The sequence below is a fragment of the Populus trichocarpa genome, chromosome 2 (assembly GCF_000002775.5).
Source record: "Populus trichocarpa isolate Nisqually-1 chromosome 2, P.trichocarpa_v4.1, whole genome shotgun sequence".
Classification (NCBI taxonomy): domain Eukaryota; kingdom Viridiplantae; phylum Streptophyta; class Magnoliopsida; order Malpighiales; family Salicaceae; genus Populus; species Populus trichocarpa.
In genome coordinates, this window is record NC_037286.2 from 23,607,590 (window position 1) to 23,631,018 (window position 23,429).

Here is a 23,429-nt window from a genome sequence, read left to right on the forward strand (position 1 = left end):
AGGGGTTCTTTTCTTGACAGAGAAGTAGAGGAGAAGGTTTGGAAGAGGAAGAGTGAACATGCTAGATTCATCAAAAAAGAGAGAACATGCTAGTGTTTTGCTTTCCTTTCCATGATTGGAATCCAAAAAAGCTATCCAATCAATCTCTTTACAATGCGTGGGTGGCAAGGCTTCTCTCACGTACGTCTAAGTTCTAAACGAAACCAGCTAGCTACAAGCCATTTACAACAACACTTGGCTAGCTACCTCTCTAATTCTCTTTCTACAACAATCACCTGCTTATTGATCACTCCATTAAAGGCACCTCCTTAATTCAATGGAGTCTCTACAGGGTACGATGCACCATGATTCATAATGATTAAGATTTTTCTTCTCTTTACAAATTTATCAATCTTTCATGTTTCAGAGCTTCCAAAACATCTTGATCATCTGTTGTAACTGGAGCCATCCTTCCTAGCTAGGATGCCAAATATATCTCTTATAATATTATTTGCTAATTCTTGCTACACTTGATCATACATAATAATCGAATATATATAATTCTCTACATGTAGCATGTTCTAGAGTTACGTATATTCTTCTTTCTCATCTCTCATGCAGAATTGAGTGTCTTGGAAGCAAACAAGCGATTGCTTAAGGAACTTGAAGACATGGGTTTCCCACGGATCCAAGCTGCGAAAGCACTTCATTGTTCTGGTGACCTTTTTTGAATACACTGTTGGCATTTTTTCGATGTGTGCTTAGAGCTACGTTTGTATATGAAGTTGAAAATATTTCTTCTTCAGGCAATACTGACATTGAAGCTGCCATAAATTGGATCGTTGATCACGAGAATGAACCAAGCATCGATCCAATGCCCCTGGTATGATTCTTTCTTTCTTTTCTTTTCTTTTCAAATCTTGGTGATCGGTTCTTCCTTCTACCATATTTAGTGTCAAGAATTTGCTTCCAGATAGCAGTGAACATTGATATCGACTCTCCTCAGCCAATTCAAACTACGGAGGAAATGCAAATAAAAGCACAAGAATTAAGGTTTGTTTAATGATTTATCATATATACTAATATATAATAATTTTCTTTATTTTTTTCATGTCATAAATCCTATCTTATTACTAAAAGAATATGGTTGATTATATTTCAAATCTTATTATTGATTTTGAATTTAATGATTTGGATTAAGTGAGAGGAATAAAATAATAAGTTAATTTATTGTTATATTTTTTTAATTAAACATTTATTGTTATATTTATGATCATATATACCAATCATGACCGTTCAGTTTAAATTCCGTAATTTAGATTTAATAAACATAACGGTGATGTTCCTTAAAGAATATGAAGGGATTCCAATTCAATGAGTGGAATTTTGAAAACCAAAGTACTATGATTTATTGTAAAATAATAAGAGATTTTTTGTTTAGTAAAATGTTCAGACACCAGCAATGTTTAAGTATATAAAAATTACCTTACACTCAGCGAACATATGTAAATAATTTAATATGATATCTGAATTTCCATTTTGTTTTTTTATTTCATTTAAAAAAATATATTATGAATTCAGGAATCAAGCTCGGAAGGAGAAGGAAGATGAAGAAAAGAGATTGGAACGAGAAAGGGAGAAGGTACAGTGCATTTATCCTGCTTGTTACCAGGATCTTGCTTCGACTATATGTCCATCATGCTTGCAGTAAATATTAATTGCTTAGCTCTTCGCACCAAAGCTGTTTCTCTTCGTATTTCTTTTCCCTGTTGATCTGTGAATTCATGTGTGCTCCACATGGTGTGATTCGCTATATAAATTTTAGATTTATATGGGGCCTTTTCATTTGCGAAATCTAGCTGCTAAATGTGTTACAGGAAAGAATTCGAGCTGGTAAGGAAATCCATGAGGCAAAGCGAATTGCTGAGGATAATGAAAGAAAACGGTGTGTTCTTAACCTGTGGCTGCTTTGTGTATTGTAGTGTATGTTAGTTTGTCCCTTCTCTGTCGTGCTGCGTCTGAACCTTTGAATGTATTTGTTTTTACCAGTTATTTAGCCTCGAGGAAAGCAGAGAAAGAGGAAGAGAAAAGAGCAAGGGAGAAAGTTCGTCAGAAACTTGAAGCTGATAAGGTTTCCGTTGCCACATCGAAGAAATATTTCTGTTACTCAATGTGTATGAGACAAGGTTATGCATGATCAGTTGCTATCATATTGTTTTTGGTTAGTGTCGTGGGATAGAAGAGACGGATATAAAAGGAACAGAAGCCTTGGTTAGAAGGATGGAACAGTTTTGAAGTGGGTTTCTGTCATTTCAAAACAAAAAAAGACAGTTGGACATGTCCCCTGTCCCCTCTGTCCTAGCAATCCTCGTCTCATAACGGTATTGTCCTTGCCAGACTTTGAAAAGGAGGAAGGAAAAAGGAAAGGAAAGAAAGACATAAAATTATAGGTATATCGTAATTAGAAGCAGAATAGGGACACCCGGTAATTAAGGTCGTCTGCTATGTGAGAAAGCAAGTGATGATCCCTGAATAGTTAAGAGAATTCCAGGTTTATTAGCATTGATTTAAGAAGTCATCCCTTTGGATTAGTATTGTAAACTGTCATGAAGAATGTTGCATCATCTATCTTATGATTCATTTTGATCCTCATTGTATAGATTCAGTCCAGAATTAAGCTGTTCTTCTGACTCGTGAACATTTTCTTGTTATTGGGCCTTGAAAGCTTTCTGCTTTTCTTCACAGAACGAACGAAGGCGGATGCTTGGATTGCCATCAGTAAGCCATACAGCTACAAAACTTTCTAGCCCTTCCACACATGATAAAAAGGTGTGGTGTTAAGATCTTTAAGTGGCATTTGATTACTATCTTGAGATAAAAGACACAAGGATAACGGAGACGGAGACAGAGCGGACATGTCCCGCTGTACCTCTTGTTTTAAAAGAAAATCTGGTACATATATAGTCTCCTCATGATAACATTTAAATTGCAGAACTATGTCAGCGTTGCCTCTGTCTCAAAAGTAGAGCAGTTAAGAGAATGTTTACGGTCTCTCAAGCGCAGTCACAAGGTAAATGACTTCTGTTCTTTAACGTATACATACATGGTAAAAAGGCAAAAGAGATGCCAATCCTAGATTTTAATCAAGGTCTTTGTGTTTGGTTCACAGGACTGAACTTCTTTTTTCTTGGTGTAGGATGACGATGCCAGAGTCAAAAGGGCCTTTCAAACTCTTCTTGTATATGTTGGGAATGTTGCACAGAATCCTGACAAGGAAAAATTCAGGAAAATTCGCATTGGTAATCCATTATTCCAGGTCAGACACTTGCTTGATTGATGATGTTGAGACCATATATATCCTCCAGAAGAATTGAATTTTTCCATTAATTTGGGCTGAACCATTGGGATGGATTGTCACCGCAACTCCGGGCATACTGAATAATCCATCGGCTAACAGCATCAAACACAGTTTGAGCACATCCTCTTGCTCATGACCAAGAACTTTGCATCCCATGTCATATTCACATTGAGCACTGATTGTGAAGGCATTTAACTGTTGTGAAAACTTCACATTGTACCTCTCGGTAGTCTTCGTATGCGTTTCATGTTTTTAACTTCAGATTCACATTAAAGAAAGCTCAAATATATCCAAATTTTCTTTCTAGAGTAGATGATTGAACTTGCATGTTGTTCTATAAACACTACTGTGTGATGAAGTGCTCTATTTTTCTATCAGTAACTATGATATATGTTTTGGTAAAAACAAATCTGGTTGGGAATAAAATCCTGCCTGAGACAAGTTCTGGGTTGACGGGTTACCGGTTTGACTTGTTAAGCTGAATCGAGTTTTATAACCATGATGAGTACCCCTTGCTTATATTTTTCTAATAATTTTCCCCTTATATGGTGGCAGAGTAGGGTTGGAAGATTGAGAGGAGGCGTTGAGTTTCTTGAACTATGTGGGTTTGAAAGAATCGAAGAGGACAAATTCTTGTTTCTTCCTCGTGATAAGGTTGACTTGGCTGTTCTAAACTCAGCAGGACTGGAGATAAAGTCTGCAATGTCGAATCCTTTCTTTGGACTTCTCTCCAATCCGTAAGATATCATAATAGGTGTTACATCAGGTTACTTTCTCGATTCTTAATCAAGTTGTAAACTTGGAGATAATCGAAACGAGAAGAAAATATACAAGACATTGGTGTGTGTGTGTGTGTGTTAATCTTACAGTCTAATGCAGCGTAGCTCTCCTTCTAATCATTTTTATTGATATACCACAAATTAAGCTACTGCAAGCGTAGCTACAACTTGAAATTGCTAGCCAAGTACTGTATGTATTTCGTAATTATTCCATCAATAATCTGTGGAACTCGTCCACTTGATCATCAGGCAGGTCCAGGCAAATATTAAGGCCTCCATCACCTTCTAGTCCAGGCAACAGGAAGACCAAACCAGGTTTTAACACAACTGGAGTAGCATATTTAAGTTTCCCCCAAGAAAATACATCTTCCTCTAGCCCCAGCCGAAACCATGCCACTAATGAGAAGCTATTCTCATTGCAAGGCGTCCCTCTGTGGACCTCTAACCAATCTATCCCAGACCTCACATACTCATCATCGAATCTCTCTACCCCTTCTTGCACTTTCCTTACAATGTAAGAATCCTCTTTGTCCTTGAGTTCTCTCAAACTTGCTCGTGCACATCCGGGAACCAAAGCATTCCCAGCAAATCCAATTTGAACTGGTGGCACCACAATTCTTCTCACGTCAACTGGAAACAACATTGTGCTACATACCTCATCATGAATCTTTGTTGCAATGCTCCTTGCCTTCCATACCTTTGCAGCTATGGCGTGAAAAGTGGTGCACTTTTTCAATTTCCCATCCTTGAGGGCTGCCATTTTTAGGCTGGCAATGCGTTGAGGGGGGATATGGATCAAATGAGTCGTATTATGTGGAGTACTAAAGTGCATGACATTAGTGCACCTTTTGCCTCCAACTGAGAAAAAGTTGTCTCTAGTTTCACTGGGTTTGGAGTACTCATGGTGTGGGTGACTAATTCTTGGTGGGTTCCTAGCTTTGAAGATTGTTCGATCAGGATTTGGAACTATGACCAAATCATCACCTCGAGTGAATGCAGCCAAGTTTTTCTCAAAATCCCTGGCAGCAGCCCCGTCCAAGACACAGTGATTGTACCGGGAGGCAAGTGCTAAACTTCCACATCCGAACTGTGTCAACTATCAAAACAGAAGATTAAGCTTTTAAATCAGAACAAAATGTCTCCTAGAAATCCATTTTGTAAGACGTTTAAGATGGAAAAGGGAAAGGAAAAACAAAAGCTAACAAGTAATGGTAGTAGTTGAACCTGTATATAAAGAAGGGGCTTGTCTTTGAACTCCATTTCATCCTCTCCCTCTTCACGCAAGAAAGCCACCAGCTGTTTGAAATCTGGTTTGGGTGCAAAGAGCCCACCAAGGTGGCTCAATCTGGTGTCAGTTCTAGCTGCAGCAACAACAATACCAGCACCATTACAGTCAATCTCCAACCTACTGTTATCTTCCAAAGCTGGCACAAGCCGTCCAGCAAAAAAGTCGTAAGGCACTAGCAAAGAACGGAGCGCACGGTAAAGGGTATTGTAAGATTCAGAGAAGCTGATTTTGTTCTCTGGAGGATCATAAAAGGAAACGGATTCTTGATATGCAACAAGAGGCAAGTCTAAGTTTGATAAGAAAATTCGCCTTCGATTTGTGGGCATCTCTGGTACAATCACAACTTTCTCCACCAACTTCACCCCCTCCATGTTTTTCGTTGAGTTTTCTCACCTTGCCTTCCCTTCTTCATTTTGTGCTCGCTTAAATATTGAACCTTCATTTCCTTACCATTTATGATATATAGAAATGTAACTGTGCGTAGTTTCTGTATTAAATGAAAGAGTAGTTTCTTAGGTCAACATGAACATAAAGAAGAGAAACGTAAAAGGCGTAGACTTAAATATCCATTATATTAGATGTTTTTTTTAAGAATAAAATAGTAATTTCATTAATATTAGTACAAATAAATAAATATTATTTAGGAGTGTGATTGTGATTATTTAGGAGTGTGATTGTGATTGTTTTTTACTCGAAAATATATTAAAATAATATTTTTTTACTTTTTAAAAATTATTTTTGACATCAACACATCAAAATAATTTGAAAACACAAAAAAAATATTAATTTGAAATAAAAAAATAAAAAAAAATTAATTTTTTTCAAAAATACTTTTAAAACATAAAAACAAATATAAAAAACTATATTTATCTATCATTTTTCAACTTTGAATAATTTAGATTTTTATCTATTTTTATTTTAGCTGCTGAACTTTATTTATTCTTATTTACGTCTTATTTGTTATTATACTTCAATAACATTTACAAAAAATAATTTTATGTTGTTCTTAAAAATACAATAGATAAATCAAAAACCAAAATTATTTTTAAAAAAATCTTTTCACACTTTCATTGTTCACGTGATGTGAAAATGTTCAATTATGTCCCACAAGTTTCACTTCTTTTATATTTGATCCCTTTTTTTTTAGCTTTTTATGCTTCAGTTGACTTTAATTATCTAAACACACTATAATTTAATTATATAAAAAATCACGTTAATTTATTAACCAAACTGCAATATTTATATGTATCATATTTTTATAGCTGAGTTTCAAGGTGAATAAAGAATTCATGTATGGATAAACACTATTTGATATTACAATAGTTTTTATTTTTCACCTGGCTAATGAGAAAATATCATTTGGTTAGTAAAATATTTTTTTGTTTTTTTGCATTGAACACCACATATAATTATATTTCAAATCTTAATTTTATATAAATTAAAATAACTTATTTTTCATCCATTGAGACCTATTTTTCATTTATTTTATATGTAAAAGTTCATGTAACAACAGTTTTAACCAAACATATATTTTTTTAAACTATTACTAAAAATATTTTTCTTAAATCTATTTTTTTAGAACCGCAATAACGAAAGCTACCACAATACCACATACACTAAAATAAAAACAAGCAGGTTTGAATTATTAGGCAAACTTATGATGGTTTTTTTTAAGAAATATAAGATAAGAAAGAGGATTATGTTAAAAAAAATTATTGATAGAGGAAAATTACAAAAGTTGTTGTGAAATCATATATTACATATGGATGTATATTTTCCACCTCTTCAAGGTTCATTTATCATCTTCAAATTCATTTGAATTTTACAAATATTAATATACATTAGACTATAAATAAAAACATTGTTGAGATAATGGCGAGGTATGACTATATTTATAAGATTACATGAAATAAGAATGCTCTCTTTTTGTTTCCATGATCTCTATTGTTCTTATTTATTCCATTTACTCTTTATTGAGTATATTGTCAAGTTTTAAATATATAGTTTTATAATATGTTATGAACATAATTGCTTCTTACTTTCATGCTAAAACAAATAATTATATTTGATTTGTGGATAAATAGTAGAAGGTATGTTTTTTTTTTTTATCTAATCCTTCTAATTATTTAAGTGAATCATAATTTTTTTGAATTTCATAACAAATTTATTCAATATTTTTCCGAATATTTATTATAACGTTTAAACCAAATTTCTAACAATTTTAATATTTCATGAAGTAACTTATAACACTTGATATTATAGGTAAGAATTATTTATTTTTGGGTACTCTTTGATGCCAAAATTCATTTGGATGCCATAGGTCTTGGATACACCATTAAAGATGGAAATGAAACATCTAGTCAAAATATAGCAAATGTCATGATTTTCTTATGTCATCATCTTCAAGAAAAGTTTAAAATTGAGTATCTCACAATCAAATATCCTCTTATTCTTTGGCAAAACTTGAAAGAAAAATATGATTATCAAAGGACAATTATTCTCCTAAAAGCTCGTTGTGATTAAATACATTTATGATTGCAGGATTTTAAATCCGCATGTGAATATAATTTTACAATATTTAATATTAGTTCTAAATTGAAATTATATGAAGATAATATCATTGATGGAGATATGTTAGAAAAAAAAATATTATATCCTTTTGACGCCTCAAATGTGCTCTTATGACAATAATATAAAGAGAGCAAGGTTTTAAGAAATACTCTAAATTGATTTCACGTCTTAATTATGGCTAAACAAAATAATAAACTTTTAATCAAAAATCATGAATCACAACCAATTGGTTTAGCTCTATTCCCTGAAGTGAATGTTATGAGATATAATAATAATTATAATTCTGGTCATGGTAGAGGTCATGGGCATGGACATGAACATGAACGAAAATAAATTAATTTCCACATCTATAATGATTATAATTCTAACAAACCTTCACAAAATAGAAAGAAACAATAATAAAAAAAAAATATACATAGAAGACATGCCAAGAAGATAAAAAAAAAATAAAAAACTTATTATAGGTGTGAAAAAAAAAATGACGGGCGAATGCATAAAACATTAGAGGAAATTGACCCAACCTTGACTTGTTAAAAAACCTCAATTACTTATGATATGATAAATTCAAATAAAACTAGGTAAACAATTCGTTGATTTATTTTTAATATTTTTTATATCAAAATAATATTTTTTTTTATAAAAAAAATACACTAACATTACCATCATTCAACTCCTAAAGGTTTTTGCATTTATGGTGCAAAAAACACAATAAGCTATTTAGTAACTATAAAAACTGCATTTTATACTGTGGGATTTATTAAAAAATTGAGTTTGAAATGCAGTTTTCATGAAGCAGTTTTTATGTATCTTTTCAACTAAGTTTCGTAAAACACTGTTTGTTTTTGCGTTTCACGCATTTGAAAAAAAATTAAAAATATTTTATTTTTTTCTTTGCTTCAAAATAATATTTTTTTAGTATTTTTAGATCATTTTGATACGCTGATATCAAAAATATTTTTTTAAAAATAAAAATACGTTATTATAATACATTTTCAAGTAAAAAACACTTTAAAAATCAACCGCAATCACACAACTACCAAACATTTTATATATGTTTTTTGCTGTACATAAACTTCAATCATAATTTTTATCAAATAAGTATCTAATCACACTTTTTTAAACTTATTTTTTTAAATCATAACCACAAAAATTACCTAAAAAACAAACACACCCTAAATCAAGTTATAAAGTTTTAAAAACAACGGGTACGACACAAAATAACATAAGGGGCGAAAGCATAAATTTCCATTACAGTCCCTTCTCCCCTTTCCACGTCTTTAATTAGCATTCAGCAGTAACATTTATTTATTTTCTCACAAAAAAGTAAACTAAATAAACTTTAAGCAATAAATCTCAGTTCCTTTTATTTATTTATTTTCCGAGAATTCAAAATCCCACCTTCCCCGATAACAAAGAAGCGACTGCTTTTTGATAGGGTTTGCTTCTCTCTCTTCGGGCTCAAAATCACGTTCTAAAATTCTCCAATTCGCCAAATTAGGGTTAGGGTTTTAACTATGTATGCTGATCGCGTAGACGCTGCAGCGAAGACTTCAATAAAGGATCGCCTTAACGGCAATTCCATCGGCGACTCCGCTCGCCTCCGTCATATTACTGGCAAAAGGTTTTGTTTCCCTTTCTCTACTGTTTCACCTTACTTGAATTTTAATTTATGTTAGATTTTATTGATTTATTAAGGAGAATTTAGGGTTTGTGGAGGTTTTTTTGGGTTAAAAAAGTTAATATTTACAGTGAGAATCTGTATTTTAGCACCGGAAGAAAAACAGTTGAGCTAAGCGTTTAGCTTCGTCCACATTGTAAAATAAAAATGAGAATCGGCGCTTCGCTAGGGAATTATGTTGGGAATTGCTCCAAAGAGAGTTTTATTAGTTTATGTTCATACATGTAGAGATTAAAGACCCGGGAGCTTGGTATTCGATTCTCACTCTGTGATATGATCGTCTTGTTTTAACTGTTGATTTTGGCTACTTGTTTCTGTGTGAGAAGATTGAATGTTTGTGGATGAAGATACGCCTGTTCTTTTGATGCCTAAAATATGAATAAGCGTCTTGGGAGTTGCATATTTTTTTGGGAAAAGTGTGGGAGTTTCTGGACATGTAGATTCACTTTCCATGCTGTATGTGAGAGATTGAGATAGTTTATCAGAGTAGAGCAATTGGTTATATCAATTATAGGCTCTGTATGGGTGAGCTGATTTTTCAGTCAAGCGAAAAGCTGCAATTGGTTATATCAATTATAGGCTCTGCAACAAAAGGACTTGTGATAATCTGCTTTCTATATTTGGGTTCCATTCGGTATGGCTTTTAGTAAACGATTCAAGTTGTTTTGTAACTTTTGACTCAAAGAAAAGTTATAAACATGTTTGGTTAGAAATGATTTTGGACTTAAATCTAATAAATGTTGTAAAATTGGGTCAAAAGTTTGCTTTAGTGACAAGTTAAAGTTTTTAACTTTAAGTTTCTTGATTCTTATATTAGCTATTTAAACGAAAAAATTGTTTTGAGTCATTTGTTGCCAAACATACTTCTATCTGAACTCTTTTTTATCATAAGTTATTTATGTAAAATGACTTTTGATTGATGACTCGAAGTTAATAGTTACTTTTCATTGGTCAAACCTAACAGACTCTTGTTTTTTTTTTCTCTTCCAAATCAAGTCATTTGTTGCATGGGTTATGCCTTATGAGAGTACATGTCTTTTGCTACCAGACTCTATTTTCTTTTTCTTTTTCTTTTATTTTTTATCCATTGTAAATTGAATGAATCTCTTTCATAATGATGCTCTTATATAACTGTTATCCCGGTTGTTGTCATATTGTTCTCGAGTGTCCCGATATCCAAAACAGTATCACTGAGTTCATATCACATTATTTGCAGGCAGAGGCAAGATGATAAATGGGAACATGATCTCTATGATGATGGTGGACCACGTGTTTCAAGTATGGATTGACTATGACAGAATTACTGGACCTAAAAATTGCTGCTATTGTTGGATGCAACTAAATCAACTATATTTTCTCATGACTTTTTCTTAATGACTTGTGAAGATCACAAAATTGATGCTCGAGATCTTCGGTTAAAGCTCCAAAGGAAAAGTTTCCAGCAAGCGTCTCCCCGTTCAGGTGTGCGGGATCTGCGTGAAAAACTATCGGGGACGATGAATTCACAGCCAGCAAATGTTGATCCACCCAAACCAAAAATAGCTGTTGCTAAACCAGCCAGGAGAAGTGTTGCTGTTGAAGCTCCTGAACCAGAGATTAAAAAAACTGCCAATGTGGTTTCTAGAAAAGGATATCAGCAGAAGGCATAAATCTTATCTTATTCTCTCATCAAGTGTTTGCACTGCTTTTGTTTTCTTGATGTTTTCCATTAATGCTGAGGCCTAAATTTTCTGATTTATTGATATTTAGAAATTATTGTTCAGGCTACCTTTTTAGCTTGGGTTTATGTCATTCAGTCATATGCATGTTTCGAAGAACTTTCTCAATTTTGAATGAAGTTTTGGAGAGTTGTGAGCTTGTAATATTGTGTCTGAATAATTATGAACCTCAGGTATTAAGCTCGCAGTCAATTTGGAAAGACTATAAGAAGGAAAACGTTTGCGCTGGCCCTTGAGTTTATTAGTTTTATCAGTCAACTTATCACTTTAAAAACAAATGAAGGAACTCTGCTCTGTCTAGTTAGAGGTTTTGATTATGCTTAGGTGCCTTGATGCACTGTGGTAGAGGCAGTTTTTTTTTCCATTTTTTCCCCTTTTTGTGATCTGTCAATTGACTGCAATCTTGATCAGTTGATGCTATGGTGAAAAATTATAGACTGCTGCGACAATTAATGATTTTAGCTAACAGGAACTGCTTGAAGCAATTGAATTTGTACTAAACTTCAGCATTAGTAAATGTTTAGGTATGCATTCCATGACAACTAGATACCAGGAAGTTCTTGTAGACATGTCATTATAGGATCACTTAGTTGTGTTATGCTTTCTGCGTTGTGTATTTATTTCCAAACAGTTCATTGATTGGCAGTTAATCATGATGCCTAGTGTTGTTTATTGATCCTTTAGGGTGATAAGGCAAAGCCTTCTATTAATTTTAAGTTGAAAGAAAAAAAAGGCGTTCACATAAGAAGAGCATTCTGGGATGGCTCTACTATGCTGTTATTGCCTAAAATTCCAAGTTGGGTTATAACATGTCATTAGAGTTGAGAAACCTCTGTTTGCCTGTAAAATCATTACTGCAGACCTGTTTTGCTATTTCTAACTCTTTAATCTTTTTTGCAGACGGATTCATCTGTGGATGGCTTTTTGCAGTCATTGGGTCTTGAGAAATATCTCATTACTTTTCAAGCTGAGGAGGTACAATTTTTTGTTTTTATACTTAAAATATGTGCACTTGCATATCATCTTCAGGAGTTTTCTCTTGATTATTAACATGCTCCAATATATACAGGTGGATATGACAGCTCTTGTACACATGAATGATGAAGACTTGAAGGCTTTAGGGATACCAATGGTAAACTCAAGCTTGATCTCTTGGCCAGGATATGCTTAAATCATGGCTGATTTTTTCTATTGAAAGTCTGTAGTTCTTGATCATTAGGATTCAGAGAGAGAGATCATCTCAGAGATCAGTAACTCAGGCAACTGTCTAATGTCCAGTTTCCGTCTTCTTTTTAAGACTTATCCTAACTTGCTGTCATCATTTTAAGCATTGTGTTTTCAACAAGTATAGTAGCTGGGTGCATAAAAAAAAACTTTTAATCTGGATCAAAGTTGCTAAGTTAGGATGAAGGGGTTTTCTTTAAAATGATCTAAAATCCTTGGATCCTTTTGAGTGAAGAGATTTGTTGGGATCAGAGAATTTTGACCATAATCTGCCTTCTCAATCACCTGCTCTCTTCCTCACAAACACTATTCCCTTCAACCCTACGTGCACAAAAAAAAAAAAAAAAACCCAAACAAACAAGAATAGTAATACTTGTGCTGTTTTCAACTATTGGAATGATGTCTTTGTTTTTTTTGCATAATATGCTGTGCTATTAGACCAGGACTCTGCTGTATTTTTATGAATGACTGTTATTATTATGTGATCTTCTTTAATCACTTCATTTGTCAAATAGAAATCTCATTTTTGATCTCAACTTGAAGGCAATTGCTTCTGGGATGAGGCATTCACTTGTCATAACATTATGATTTTACTTTTCTCCCTTTTTTGCCCTTCACAAATTGCATGGATTTAATATTTCTTTGATTTATAACAGTCTGATGTCATTTTAGTTCGAAGATGTCATCCAAAGCCTTTTGTTGCGCGCCCCCCCACATTTGCAAATTAATCTAAAAGAAAGGCGTGATAAAAGCATGATAACAGTCTGTTGTCATTTAGTTCTGGTTATGCCTTTCTTGCATGATAAAAGCATGCATGAATGCTAGAAACTGGAAGGCCTCACGTGCACCATGATACTTCACAATAATGTGATATGCCTTGTTTATACACTCTACTAGGCACCCACCTGCCTTCTTAGCTTTTCTCTCCCTTCGACTTTCTGTATGTTGTTTACAATTCGAAATGCTCTGATGGTCTGCTTCCACTTTTTTATTCCTGATCAGATGTTTGGTTCATTTTGGTGGTTTCAGGGCCCAAGGAAGAAAATACTCTTAGCGTTAGAATCAAGGGGCTGAGATTTTGGAGACGATGTATTATTGGTTTGTTCACCCCGTTTGGTGCAGGCCTTCATGTAACATCTCCCCTCTGTTTTCCCTAGTGTTGCTACAGTGTCTTTTTCCGGTTAATTATTGTGAAACCAGTATGAGTGGCTAACTCTCGACGAAGGTAGAAGCTCTTTTCGTCTTGGTTCCTTTGGATTTTATGGATATTAGATAGTAGGTACAACCTTAAATTGGTGCAATCTTTGTGCTTCCTTTAGCTTTTTTGCTGTTCTGCATGTGTTTTTGGGCTGTTTCTGTTTTTCAAGCTCTTAAAATTTAAACCTCTTCCCACTTGGGAGCATGGAAATTTATTAATTAATCAAGATAATTGAACAAAAATATAATTTTATTTGGGAGTATGTTCCTCTCTTGATGACAATACATCGAAGAACTGTATGAAAATTCGTTCATTAATTAAAATATTATTTAAATTTAAATTTTAAATAGGAACCAAACAAAAATATTTAATCAATGTTCCTCATTTGATGAAATTAATTGAGATATTATTTAATTAAGATATTATTTAAATTTTAAATTTAAATTGAAACTAAACAAAAACATCATACAGACGTCGTTTCAAAAATATTTTATGAAAAATTGATCTTTTTTTAATTTTTTATTATTTTAAATTATTATTGTTTTGTGTTTTCAAATTGTATTTTATATAATGATATAAAAAATAATTATGTTAATATATATTTTTAAAAAAAAATTAAAAAGCGACCATCCTAGCTCGAGACTAAGTTCCTGACTTGGTGACAAAATATCTAAGAACCTTCTAAATTTATTTAGAGGTTTTCGATTTTACATTACACTTTTCCTTGCGAGAATCAATTTTGTGCAATTACATTGAACTGTGCTATGAATTACTAGGTGCTTACCATAAAAGCTGGCTTTCCATCAAGAGTTGTAAAGAAGAATGAGTCTGCCACCATTTAGTTGCCTCTAGTAGTGTGTTTGTCTTGCATTTTAAAGTGTTTTTTGAAATACATTTGAACTAAAAAAATATATTATTTAATTACCTAATTATAATAAAATAAAATAAAAAAACTTGAGCTTCTTCACTAAATAGCCCTCTAATAAACACAGCAGCTCCAAGAAAATTCTCAGGAAACAATCGATTCCTCCATTGTCACAGAAAATAGAAAGCCTCTAATAAGCCTTCACTGGGTCAAATGGATTCAATGATTGCTTGTATTGTGAACAGTTTTCTTCCTTGGGTGTTTGGTATTTTTTGGCATTTGTGATGGGGTTTAAAACCTTTGGAAGGAACTAGGACGTGGCCTGTAAGTATTAGCAAATGATTAGATACACGCAGCAAGCCAAACTGGAAGATAAATACCCAAAGTGCAGCCCCTTGCTCATTGAATTGCCTCTGCGATGTCATCTGGAACCCTTCTCTCCCGGCAGATGGGGCCTTGTTCATGAAAAATCACTTCCACGGCTAGTAACTAAGATGCCACCTTTTCTTTAGCCTTCCATAGCAAGTAACTTTGCCTTTTCTTGCTTGTATCTTCTCCATTCTCTTAATGCAGCAAGGAGGACATGCATTGAAACTGGCAAGAAGAATGGCTGTGGAAATAGTACCAAAACCAAGTGTAAGAATAAATCTGGGCTATTAAAAAACTTGACTGTGGTATTCTACAGAAATATGTTAGTATAGGAAACTCAAATAGGATAAAGGAACAAAAAAAATAGCTCTCAGAAACATACCGAGTACACTGCAAAACAGTGCTCAAACGAGTAGTAGCTGACAGACATGATTGATGGGTGGAAGAAGGCATCCTCTGCCAAAGATCTTGCTTGTCTTGAGGACACTGAGACAACAAGATTAAACTCATATTTAGGCTCCCCTTGATGATTCAAAGTTTTGACAGGAAATCCTCATCAGAAGGAACAAGAATGGAACTGCAAAGTAGTGCATAGGAACATACCAGCTGAAGCATCGTAAAATCCAAGAGAGGCGTTAACTCGAGCTAATTTTGCTGCTTCAAGGGAAAATTTTACCTGTACAAAGAGATGAAATATCACGACAAATGACAACTCAATCAGGACAAGATTCAAAGGATAATAAGCAATGACAATTGTAAATTCCAGGAAAAAAATCATTAGGTAAATTTGGAATACAAAGATTAACAAGCCTTGGGAATGAAATGGCCAAGACTAACATAGAATATATACTCTGTAATTTAGCATGAGAAAGAACAATGTGATTACATGTTACAGTAACAGAGTTGGTCCCACGTTCCTGCTTATCTGGAAATTAAGATGCACTGTTTGTATCGGGAGGAACCTTCTAGGAATAGGAATTGATTTTGTTTTAAAAGAAATGAACTTTTCCATAAAAGAGACTTTGATTGAAAATTACAGAGACCATTTATGGCCAAAAAACAAAAAGAATAGATATTTAGATACCAGATAATTCTTTGATAAAATTAAATAATTTTAAAAAGACTTCGAAAAGGAAATTATTTTATAAAATCCAAAAAAGGTCATAACAAGTCTTGGCTCAAAAATAAGAAATATTTACTACATCCTCATTTTATTAGGACTAAAAAATAAATGCTTAAAGAAATACTCAAGGAGATTTACAAGTCATGATATTGTCAGAAAGCAGCCCAATTGATACTCTTCTGAATTCTCATTTTTTACAGTAAAATACAAATTAAAATTTTCAAAACATAAATTACTGATTGATACCAAATGAAATTTTGAATATGTATTCTCTTTCAAAATCTGGAATGCATTTTGGAAAGCAAAACAAACAGGTTCCTTATCCTCTAAACTCACAGAGCATACATAAATTAATCCACTAGCAATTACGGATGCGGTGCTCATGGGAAAACAAATAACAGAAACAAGCATCCATCTGACAACCGACCTGCTTTCCTATCTCATCCATAATAATCATCCTAGGCAATGATTGAACCTGCACAAAATATTTTGTCATAATCTTAGCAGAGAATCTAGTCAAATCATGGTGGTGAGGTAATTAATGCTTGAAAATACCAATTTTGAAAGAGATCCCAGAGTTGTGGCGCTTGAGTGAATATTAAAACACGTATGTTGCCGTGACAAGACATCCAATTCCCTGCAGAATAATTATGATCAATGAGAAATATGCTCACGTTGAGCTACAACTTTGAGTTCTCCAAGACATTAAGAATTTTATAATTAATATAGACAAATTCTATAGATATAGAAGTCTTAAAAATTCAGTAAAAGAAAAACACGTGAGCAACAAAATGAGGTGTGAAGAATTCTAGAACAAAACTAATTAATTTCACAATGACTAAAAGCCAGCTGGTGAAAATTGCTGTTTTCAGCTTCTACTGCAGTACTTATTGCTAGTTTTTAATATGCAGTAAATGAAAAGTACGGGTAATAGAGCATATTTATTAATCCCTATATTCTTGACCATTTTCTCACCATTCTGTGAAGCCTTTTTCACTGGCTAAAAGACTGTACGTGCCCATTGCACCCACATGAAGACTACCAGATTTTAGACCAAAAAGTTGCCGGAATTGCCCCACAAAAACTTCAAAAACTTTCTGAAGGTCCTGTTTCGGAAGATGCAAGCGTCAAAGTTGAGATACATAAATAAAAGCAATCTGCTATAATAGAACACGGGTTTCTAGTCCACTTCAGCTAGAGAAACAAATACATACGATTTCGTACAATCCTCAATTACATAATAATCACTTTGATTCCCCAGCCCAAAAAAAAGTTGCAGATTGTTCTGTAATACTGGAAATAAATAAGCAGCAAAGGCATATTATTTCTCTTCTTAACTTTATACACTAAGTTGAGATCGAATCAACTAGCAAACAAAGCAGGTTTGACAACAGTATCCCTTAGACTTTGTAAGCATAACAGGGCAAAAGTACTGACTGAATGTATACCAAGAGAAACTTGGATGATAGATGTAGACTAGATTGCCAGGAACCTAGAATAAGGTTTTATAAGAAACCCAACGGGTAGCAACCCAATCCGTGTGATTGTAAAATGAACAATAAAACAAATGAAGCCACCAAAATGAAACAAGTTTCAAAGCCACTAGCTGGTATTTGAGTTATGCTTCAATGAACTTTGGATATCATTTTAAACTTCAATTTATCAAACTTGACAACACAGTGATAAAATTTAAATGAGAAGGCATGTTTCAGCCAAACAGGGCAGATACTGAACTTGGCATGACATATGAGATAGAATAAAAAAGGAGTCAAGATTGGGAACATTTCGGTTTCAAGTGGAACACCCAGGCCAATTTTCATGCCGATGAAAAAAATTGCATATGTAGACTAGACGCTCTAGGATAATTTTATAGATAAAAATCTGACCTCAGGAGACATTATATGCCTAACAAGAAGCTCACTGTCTGAATCCCTTGAACAGCTTTGAGGATTCCACACCATGACACCTCCCCACATCTGTGATATGACATTTAGAGACAAATTACAATGTATGGCAATAATTTTGTAAGAATCATTGGTTGATAGACAATTGAGTACGAAGCCAATAAATGTGTGATAACTAACTGGAGATATAAAGGCATTTGTTTTAGAAATCTCTCCATTTGGAAGCTGTAGAAGAAGGGGACATTCCTTTGCAGATGGCACATATCTGAAACAAAAAGGAAAGAGAATTGATATAGCGAGCTTTGGATGAAACAAAATCCTTTTATCTCCTTAAACTAATGACTGGAGATTAAGCCTTTGTTACCAGAAACAAACACGAAAAAGTCATTTGAAAAAGGGAAGGAGATTGAGTAAAAGAATGTACACCACAAATTGCAAGATTTTCGATCGCCCACCAGCAGCAATAGAAGTATCCAAGTGCCACTCATTTGAGTTCACCTATTAAAAATATTTGAAAACATTAGAAACATTAGACAAAATAACAAGATCAAAAGTCCATCATCAGTGAGTAAAGTAAGAAAATGTATACAACCAAATCAAATCATCTGAGGGCTGGGACCAAGGTGTTGTTTGGTTTAAGCAAAGTTAAATGGTCTAACTGTCTAGTTTCCCAAAAAATAAAGCTCAGGAACATGAAGAAACTTACAAAGAAAGGAAGATCCTTTGTACTAAAAATATAGCCACCTAATTTTTCATCCCAAGAAGAAACTGAAAACTTTGGAGTATGGTACAAAACCTATCCATAAGAAAGATCACCAAGAAGAGGAAACACAGTAAGATTTCAACTGCAAACAAAATTACCATAAATACCAGGAATCCATAAATCATTAAGGAACAAGGATGATTCATTACTTGGCTCTCCACGCTTATGTTTGCTATCGGTCCCAACGCATCAATCATAGGAGCCAACAGAGTTTCATCTATTTTCCGAAAATCCCTGCAATACAATGGACTAACTGAACACGCGATAACTTTGAGCAGACAACTAAATCCCTATTTACAATAGTTCCCAAGATAGCAAGCAAACACAAATTCCATGTATATGTACTATACCTACCCATAACGACACCTGTTTCACGAGTAATCACACAGATGCTAGTTTCAATCACTAATCACCACCGAGTTAGACAGAAAGCTATAAAGAACTACAAGAAAGCGAAGCTTCCTTACCAATCGTAAGTCCAATCACTGGGATCCGCATTGAGCAAGTTAAACGAAAGAACAATCCTCCCATCAGCACCAACAGGCATAAACTCCCCATGAATCAACCCTTCCTCTCTCCCGCCATTCACAAACACTCTGACAAAAATCTCCGCCAATCTCTCTGCCACTTCTTCAACTCCCCAATCCCTCCCTACAATCCAAGCGTGCCGGTACTTCCCAACAACCACTTTCACTCCCTCCACACCATCTCCATTCACCACCACCACCACACTATACACTTTCCCGCCAGAATCCAAACCAGCAGACTCCAAAGCTTCATCGACACTCTCATCGTCACCGAAATCCAAATCAACGGCTCGGATCGCGCCGCACTTGTAAAACTTAGACGAAGATTGCGTGCAATCCCCCGTCGTCTAGGGTTAGCGAGAGAGTGAAGTTGTTGGTGCAGGCTCCGCATTGAGATGCTATTCCTTTGGAGGCTAATTTGGTAATCTTAGAGCGAATTGAGAGTTCAAGCTCGTCTAAATTTAGGTCAATTGAAGAAGATTTGGGATCGGAGGGGACAAGAATGGCTTGGAAATGGCAAGGAAAGAGGAATGGATTGGAGACGACGTCGTTTGAGAGGCTATCGATGTCGTGGAAAGGAAGCGGAGAGCGGTAGATCTCAACGGATTTGAATAAAAAAGGGAAACCTAAAAGGAAGGAGACAAGGACTGTGAAAGTGAGGAAGAGGCGCTTCAACCCCGGTTTTGTTCTGCGCATGGTTTTCGAGTCGAATTCCGGTTCAGATGGTGGAGTTGGCGGTGTTTCTGGTGGTGGGTCATCTGGAGATTCGGTGATTTCTTCTGCCATGTTATTGATCACTGATTAGTGCTTGATGCTCTTGCTCTTCTTTCTTTCTTGATCAACGAGCTGTGAAGCCGCTGCATCCATTAAACAACGGAGAATGAGACACTTTACTTTATCTCTAAGATTTTATAGCATAGGTTATTAAATCCGACCGTGCACTATGCTTGAAATTTGTTAATGTGCACAAGCTAAGGTTCTGTTCAAGATTTTAGCTCTTTTTTTTAAAAAAAAAAATTATCAATAAAAAAAAAAGGATAGAACTAACGGGAAAAAAAAATCTTTAGACCTGATTTTTTATTTAATTCAAATTTAAAATTAAATTATATAAAACTGTTCTAGTATAATTTAGCTTCCTCGATTTAAAATTAACTGTAATTATTATTAAAAAAATCAAAAGATAAATTTTTTAAAAAAAAGAATAAGAGAAAAGGAGGGAAGGGGCTGAAATGAAAAAAAATAAATAGAAGAGGAGCTTCTTGGTAACCTACTCTACTTGATTTTTTACTGTAGAAAAACAAGGGGTCTCCTTGAGACTTGAGAGCGATGGTCATCGACGACAATATTGAGCTCTAAATTCAAAGAAATATGGGTATGGTAAGCAATCCGACGTTATCTATGTCTTGTTGCTAGTGTTTATTTGTCAACGAATCGTAATAACACTCACCATTCTCTCCTGCTCTTCACCATCGCCTCTATCGACTCCTAGCTACGCGCCTTTTACATGTTTGTTATAAGTTCCCATAGAAGCCCAGATGCGTGAAGAATGAGAACTTACATAATCAAATCTCTTTTCAAACACCCGTTTACCTTCTCTATCACAATCCGATCGCAAACAACGTCAGCACAGTACGTAGCATCGAGAGCTAGAGATGCTACATTTGAGAAGCTAATGGACAAGTATAAAAACTTTGTCAAGGTCATTGCCATTCAAGATTTGATTCTCTCAAACCCTAACAAAACCCCTCCATGCATTTCACTTGATTTCCTTTCAAAACTTTCTCAGAAGCTCCACCTGAACCGCGGCGCACCTTCGATTCTCAGAAAGTACCCTCACATTTTCCACATTTTCTATGACCCCGCGAAATCCCAGGCTTTTTGCAGACTAACTGATACTGCTCTTGAAATTTCTCGCAAAGAAGAAGAAGCTGTCAATGCCTCATTGCCTCTTGTTGTTGACCGATTGGTTCGGCTTTTGTTTATGTCAACGTCCAAATCACTGCCACTTCGTGCTGTTTTTAAAGTTTGGAGGGAGCTGGGCCTTCCTGATGACTTTGAGGATTCGGTGATAGTGAAAAACCCGAACCTTTTTAGACTTTGTGATGGAAATGAACCGCGTACACATGTTTTGAAGCTGGTTGGTGAATTTCCTGATAATCATTTTACGGCAGCGGTTGAAAATTGGAGGGTTACGGAGTGTTGTAGGGAGGACTGTAGTGTTGATAGAATGGACATACGGTATAGTTTTAAACATGTGTATCCGCCAGGAATGAGGTTGAGCAAGACTTTCAGGGCGAAAGTTAAAGAATGGCAGAGCTTGCCTTATTTAGGACCCTATGAGGACTTGATGGAGAAGAAGAAGAAGACCTAAGGCAGGACTTAAGGGATTGGAGAAACGGGCAGTTGCTATTGTGCATGAATTCTTGAGCTTGACAGTGGAGAAAATGGTGGAAGTGGAGAAGATCAGTCATTTCAGGAATTGTTTCGGGATTGATATGAACATAAGGGATTTGTTCTTGGATCATCCAGGCATGTTTTATTTGTCTACTAAGGGGAAGAGACATACTGTTTTCTTAAGAGAAGCGTATGAGAGGGGTCGTTTGATAGATCCTAATCCAGTTTATGATGTTAGGAGAAAGCTTCTTATCTTGTTTTTCTGGGGCGCCATGATATGCTGACTAGTAAATCAAGGTCCGTGGAGATTGACAAGAGCGAGGAGTCTGGATCAGAAAATGAGAATGTTGACTGAATTAACAAATTTTCAGTTGTGTAAGCTTTTGTGTACACATAGCATGGTCCAGTCACATAGATTTGACGTTTTGTGGTGTATAATTGAAGATTTCCAAAGTGGGGGGAGATGATCATTTGAGCAGGCTCAAGCTAACCAGCTTCGAGCTATCCAACTTGTCATGAGTGATGCTCTCAAACCATTCTCCAGGAGGGCTAGGCTAACCTACTTCAAACCCACTTGTTAAAGATAGGTTTTTAAGATACTCATAAACTAAAGGTGGAACCAAAAGGCTTGAACAAGAGGACTGCGGAACTTTAAGAAGGGTCCCTGGCACTATAGGCCGCATAAGTGAAAACATGGCACCTGTCATGTTTTGGGATGGAGCTTCATGCTGTCAAGGTTGTGCCACTGCTCTTCAACAACTTCGCTCAGAGAGCGATGATTTAGAGGAGCTTACAAGTTGAGATTCTAGAGCAGTAAGCATTTATGCATGTGCAAAGATTGTGAAGGCTTAGCTTAGTTTCTGTACCCTGTTAAGTCCTGAAAGTCTGTTGATATAGAAGCTTCTGTTAAATTGGGAAACATCCATTAATGCAGATGTTTCTAGTCAAGACATCTAAGATTTGTTGCAGAAGAATTGGGATGCCTTTGTTAAATGCTCGTGTGTCTTGTGGTGTTTGTTTATTGTATCGGGACATAAGATGAAGACAATGAAGATTGAGAGCTGTTTCTTGATATTTAGTATAAAAATTGACTTCAAAACTACATTGATTGATTAGTCATAATTTGATTTCAAGATAGCATTTTTTTTTCCGATAAAAAAATAAAAGATAAAAGGGTTAAGTTAATAAAATTAAAATAAAAAAATTATTTACACCGGTAAATAAATCATCTTTAAAACAGCAATAATGATTCATTACAATTTAATTTCTAAAATTATAGTTATTTTTTAATTTAGGATTGTTTAATATTGTGCTAATAATAATTTTTCAAAATATTATTTTGTTTGGAAATGTATTGAAATAATATTTTTTTTATTTTTTAAAATTTATTTTTGATATTAAAATATCAAAACAAAAATATTAAAAATTTTATTTTAAAATAAAAAAATAAAAAATATTTTTTAAAAAAAGGGTTTTGAAATACAAATGAGAAAGGAGCTATAAAAACTATTTTCAAAACAGAAAATTAAGTTTATAAGAACTTAAGTTACTTATCAATAATAACAACAGTAGTCAAATTAGACCATGTGAACTCCATTTCCCTCCCTTTTCCCAGCGGCTACTTATCAATTTTGTGCAATTACATTGAACTGTGCTATGAATTACTAGGTGCTTACCATAAAAGCTGGCTT

General features: G+C 34.5%; 5 protein-coding genes across 6 annotated transcripts; 3 read left to right on the forward strand and 2 right to left on the reverse strand.

Annotated features, from left to right (window-relative positions):
* Positions 1 to 4,236, forward strand: LOC7471154 (uncharacterized). Of its 2 annotated transcripts, XM_002301758.4 has the most exons (11): positions 13 to 332; positions 601 to 696; positions 786 to 862; positions 953 to 1,032; positions 1,561 to 1,621; positions 1,857 to 1,924; positions 2,029 to 2,110; positions 2,725 to 2,808; positions 2,972 to 3,049; positions 3,176 to 3,295; positions 3,893 to 4,236. In XM_002301758.4, the coding sequence occupies exons 1-11, from the start codon at positions 317 to 319 to the stop codon at positions 4,076 to 4,078; spliced, it is 948 nt and encodes a 315-aa protein (XP_002301794.2). In that variant the 5' UTR covers positions 13 to 316; the 3' UTR covers positions 4,079 to 4,236. The 2 variants fall into 2 exon arrangements, with proteins under 2 accessions (XP_052306271.1, XP_002301794.2); XM_052450311.1 differs by lacking the exons at positions 1,857 to 1,924; positions 2,029 to 2,110 and having other exon boundaries at positions 1 to 332.
* LOC7459488 (acyltransferase GLAUCE) lies at positions 4,227 to 5,890 on the reverse strand. Its single transcript, XM_002303016.4, has 2 exons — positions 5,341 to 5,890; positions 4,227 to 5,212 (listed from the first exon to the last, which is right to left on the reverse strand). Exons 1-2 carry the CDS (start codon positions 5,773 to 5,775, stop codon positions 4,322 to 4,324), a joined length of 1,326 nt encoding a protein of 441 aa, XP_002303052.2. The 5' UTR covers positions 5,776 to 5,890; the 3' UTR covers positions 4,227 to 4,321.
* Positions 5,891 to 9,279: 3,389 nt separating this feature from the next.
* On the forward strand, positions 9,280 to 13,913 carry LOC7471155 (uncharacterized). Its single transcript, XM_002301700.4, has 6 exons — positions 9,280 to 9,596; positions 10,870 to 10,931; positions 11,040 to 11,296; positions 12,272 to 12,346; positions 12,441 to 12,503; positions 13,625 to 13,913. The coding sequence occupies exons 1-6, from the start codon at positions 9,490 to 9,492 to the stop codon at positions 13,667 to 13,669; spliced, it is 609 nt and encodes a 202-aa protein (XP_002301736.2). The 5' UTR covers positions 9,280 to 9,489; the 3' UTR covers positions 13,670 to 13,913.
* An 825-nt stretch (positions 13,914 to 14,738) lies between these two features.
* LOC7459489 (uncharacterized) lies at positions 14,739 to 20,277 on the reverse strand. Its single transcript, XM_024595315.2, is given in 14 exon segments — positions 14,739 to 15,186; positions 15,188 to 15,268; positions 15,410 to 15,513; positions 15,631 to 15,703; positions 16,578 to 16,625; positions 16,706 to 16,787; positions 17,126 to 17,256; positions 18,037 to 18,126; positions 18,235 to 18,319; positions 18,479 to 18,552; positions 18,761 to 18,850; positions 18,967 to 19,051; positions 19,285 to 19,686; positions 19,688 to 20,277. Coding segments are annotated over 14 exon segments (1,827 nt in total). The 5' UTR covers positions 20,131 to 20,277; the 3' UTR covers positions 14,739 to 15,147.
* Positions 20,278 to 20,599: 322 nt separating this feature from the next.
* On the forward strand, positions 20,600 to 22,810 carry LOC112326621 (protein ROOT PRIMORDIUM DEFECTIVE 1-like). The gene has a single exon (XM_052450644.1). It carries the CDS (start codon positions 20,891 to 20,893, stop codon positions 21,713 to 21,715), a length of 825 nt encoding a protein of 274 aa, XP_052306604.1. The 5' UTR covers positions 20,600 to 20,890; the 3' UTR covers positions 21,716 to 22,810.
* The last annotated feature ends 619 nt before the right edge of the window (positions 22,811 to 23,429 follow it).

Bases quoted from the DNA above. Each gene is read 5' to 3' on its own strand.
- LOC7471154 (XM_002301758.4), top strand. The intron at 697-785 runs GTGACCTTTTTT...TTTCTTCTTCAG, and splicing joins GAAAGCACTTCATTGTTCTG to GCAATACTGACATTGAAGCT. The intron at 3,296-3,892 runs GTCAGACACTTG...ATATGGTGGCAG, and splicing joins TTGGTAATCCATTATTCCAG to AGTAGGGTTGGAAGATTGAG.
- LOC7459488 (XM_002303016.4), bottom strand. From the start codon at position 5,775: ATGGAGGGGGTGAAGTTGGTGGAGAAAGTTGTGATTGTACCAGAGATG. The intron at 5,213-5,340 runs GTTCAACTACTA...CTGTTTTGATAG, and splicing joins AGCCCCTTCTTTATATACAG to TTGACACAGTTCGGATGTGG.
- LOC7471155 (XM_002301700.4), top strand. From the start codon at position 9,490: ATGTATGCTGATCGCGTAGACGCTGCAGCGAAGACTTCAATAAAGGAT. The intron at 11,297-12,271 runs GCATAAATCTTA...TCTTTTTTGCAG, and splicing joins GAAAAGGATATCAGCAGAAG to ACGGATTCATCTGTGGATGG. The intron at 12,504-13,624 runs GTAAACTCAAGC...TGGTGGTTTCAG, and splicing joins AGGCTTTAGGGATACCAATG to GGCCCAAGGAAGAAAATACT.
- LOC112326621 (XM_052450644.1), top strand. From the start codon at position 20,891: ATGAGAACTTACATAATCAAATCTCTTTTCAAACACCCGTTTACCTTC.